The sequence below is a fragment of the Trypanosoma grayi genome (assembly GCF_000691245.1).
Source record: "Trypanosoma grayi strain ANR4 Tgr_694_V1, whole genome shotgun sequence".
Classification (NCBI taxonomy): Eukaryota; Euglenozoa; class Kinetoplastea; order Trypanosomatida; family Trypanosomatidae; genus Trypanosoma; species Trypanosoma grayi.
The window spans coordinates 7,258-9,302 of NW_008826313.1; the positions used below are offsets into that span (position 1 = coordinate 7,258).

General features: G+C 53.5%; 2 protein-coding genes across 2 annotated transcripts in view; both read left to right on the forward strand.

Annotated features, from left to right (window-relative positions):
• The window catches only part of DQ04_06941010 (hypothetical protein), a gene marked incomplete at both ends in the record, with an annotated part of 3,717 nt that extends 3,664 nt beyond the window's left edge, over positions 1-53 (forward strand). Inside the window, one exon of the mRNA XM_009314948.1 lies at positions 1-53. This exon is cut by the window's left edge and continues 3,664 nt beyond it. Within this exon, the coding sequence (XP_009313223.1) occupies positions 1-53 (53 nt within the window).
• An 868-nt stretch (positions 54-921) lies between these two features.
• On the forward strand, positions 922-1,800 carry DQ04_06941020 (RNA-binding protein; the record flags this gene model as incomplete). The annotated part of the gene is made up of 1 exon (XM_009314949.1): positions 922-1,800. The coding sequence occupies one exon, from the start codon at positions 922-924 to the stop codon at positions 1,798-1,800; it is 879 nt and encodes a 292-aa protein (XP_009313224.1).
• Positions 1,801-2,045: the final 245 nt, after the last annotated feature.

Sequence of the window (2,045 nt, forward strand, 5' to 3'; positions counted from 1 at the left end):
GGGGAATTCCTCCAAGTGCCTGGGGGACGGCTGCCTGGCATTGCCCACCGTGAATGGATTAAAGATATACAGCCTGTTGAAGATGTTCGTGTTTTCTCACCGACTTCGTCGAAAGTTAAGAGTCCAAGCCTACGGTGCGAAACGACGTCGCTTATACCCCGTTGGGAGAGAGACGGATGGAAATTCTCTCGTTCAAATTGTTTGACTGCAACTGTTCGTAACAGAAATAGAATCCACGTAAATAGTATGAGGGGGAAGGAGAATGCACGAATGCCTTCTGTTTTGTTTATCGGCATGCGGCCAGCACAACGGCGGCAGCGACAGTCCGTGTGCGCTATGGCCATGCTGCCTTATCAGTTCTTCACTTGATGTTTGCTGCCACCCCGTGTCTTCACAGATGGGTTTGTTTTTCGTTTTTGCTTTTAATGTGTTGGCCATGGTTTTTTTTTATTCATTTATTTCTCCTGCTCTGTCTGAGACGTGTACAGGCGGATGCTTTGCGCTCCCGTCAGTTGCCTCGCTCCCTCACGCATCAGCATGCAAATATGTGGCCTGCACTGCTGCTCTCGTTCGTTTTCCACCTCTTTCTGCAGTAGGTAGGAAGGACAACGGTCTTAGTAGGGGGCAGATTTTTGTTTCTTTGTGGTCGGCTCCTCTCTGCACTACTGCTGTCATCGACAAACGTAACATTTTTTTAAACAAAAAAAAACGCAAGAAGGTAGGAAGAGAGAAAGAAAGTAAAACGGGCCAGAGGAGACCGAGCAGACCGCTAGACAAAAAAACAAACGCACACCCACATACACAGAGAGGGAGACTGAAGAACAAACGGAAGAAATTAAGCGCAGGGTTAGGGGAAAAAGAAAAGCGGGAAACCCACCTGAAAACACGGAGGCAAGAATACAGAAAATACAAGAGAGAATAATGAACACAGGGAGGGGAAGTTGGGGAGCCGGCAACAAAGAGGCGGATACATTGCCTCCCGCGACAACACCGTTGGTAAACCCGGCGTTCGCATACCGCGCGGCACACGATGCCGTCAATGAGCTGCAGCACGGACTGCAGGGCTACGAGCAGCAGGTGTCGAAGGTCATACAACATATTAACACCCTCGCAAGCAGTGTTGAATCGCTGCGGCAGCACTACGAGGCAGTAGTGGAGGAGCGTGACTACATGAACCGCTCCCTCGAGGCGGCGGAGGGGCGCATGCTGGACGTGCAGCGGGTCGTGCAGCGGTACGCCTCGGTGACGGATCCTGTAGTGGCCTCCGACGGCTTCACGTACGAGCGAGAGGTAATCACAAACTACCTCAACGAGTGCCAAGCCCTCAAGAATGTGCCCATGTCACAACAGACACACACGGAGCTGACGATGCTGCTGTTTCCTAACCGCTCATTCAAGCGGTTCCTGGAGCAGCTGATGGAGACGAAGCCGGCTGACATGCGCACCGACGTGGCCAGCAGTCACGGTAACCACAGCGGCAGCGCTAACGCCGCCGCGCAGGGCCGGGCAACAGGCAACGGCCAAAACAATCACAGAAACGAAACAAACAGCAAAGGCGCCAATGCGGGTGCCGCCGGCGGCGAGCGCCTGCACCCCTGCGTGCGTGTGTACGGCTACTGCAACTACAAGGACACCTGCGCCTATGCGTTGTACCCGTACGATGCGTGCCTTTCGCACTTGAAGGGAAAGTGCCGCTTCCGCTCGCAGTGTCACGAGCGCCACGTTGACTTCCGCGGCCCGCTGAACAACACGCCCGCCAACGGTGAGGGGCGGGGCAATAGCGCCAACGCCGCAGCCTAGGCTTGTGTGCGTGGTTTTGTTCGTTTTGTTTTTTGTTTTGTGTGTAGAGGGGGCAGAGGATAACACAGAGAGGGAGGGAGGGGGGGGGCTGGAAGGACAGCGTTGTGCCCGGCTGGGAAGTCACGTCTTGCAGCAGTGCGATCATCGCGTCTGCCTCCACTGCCTCTCTTCTAATTTGAGTGTATTTGTGCGTTTTTTTTGTTTTCTGTTTTTCCTTTCCTTGTTATGTTCCTGTTTTTTTTTTT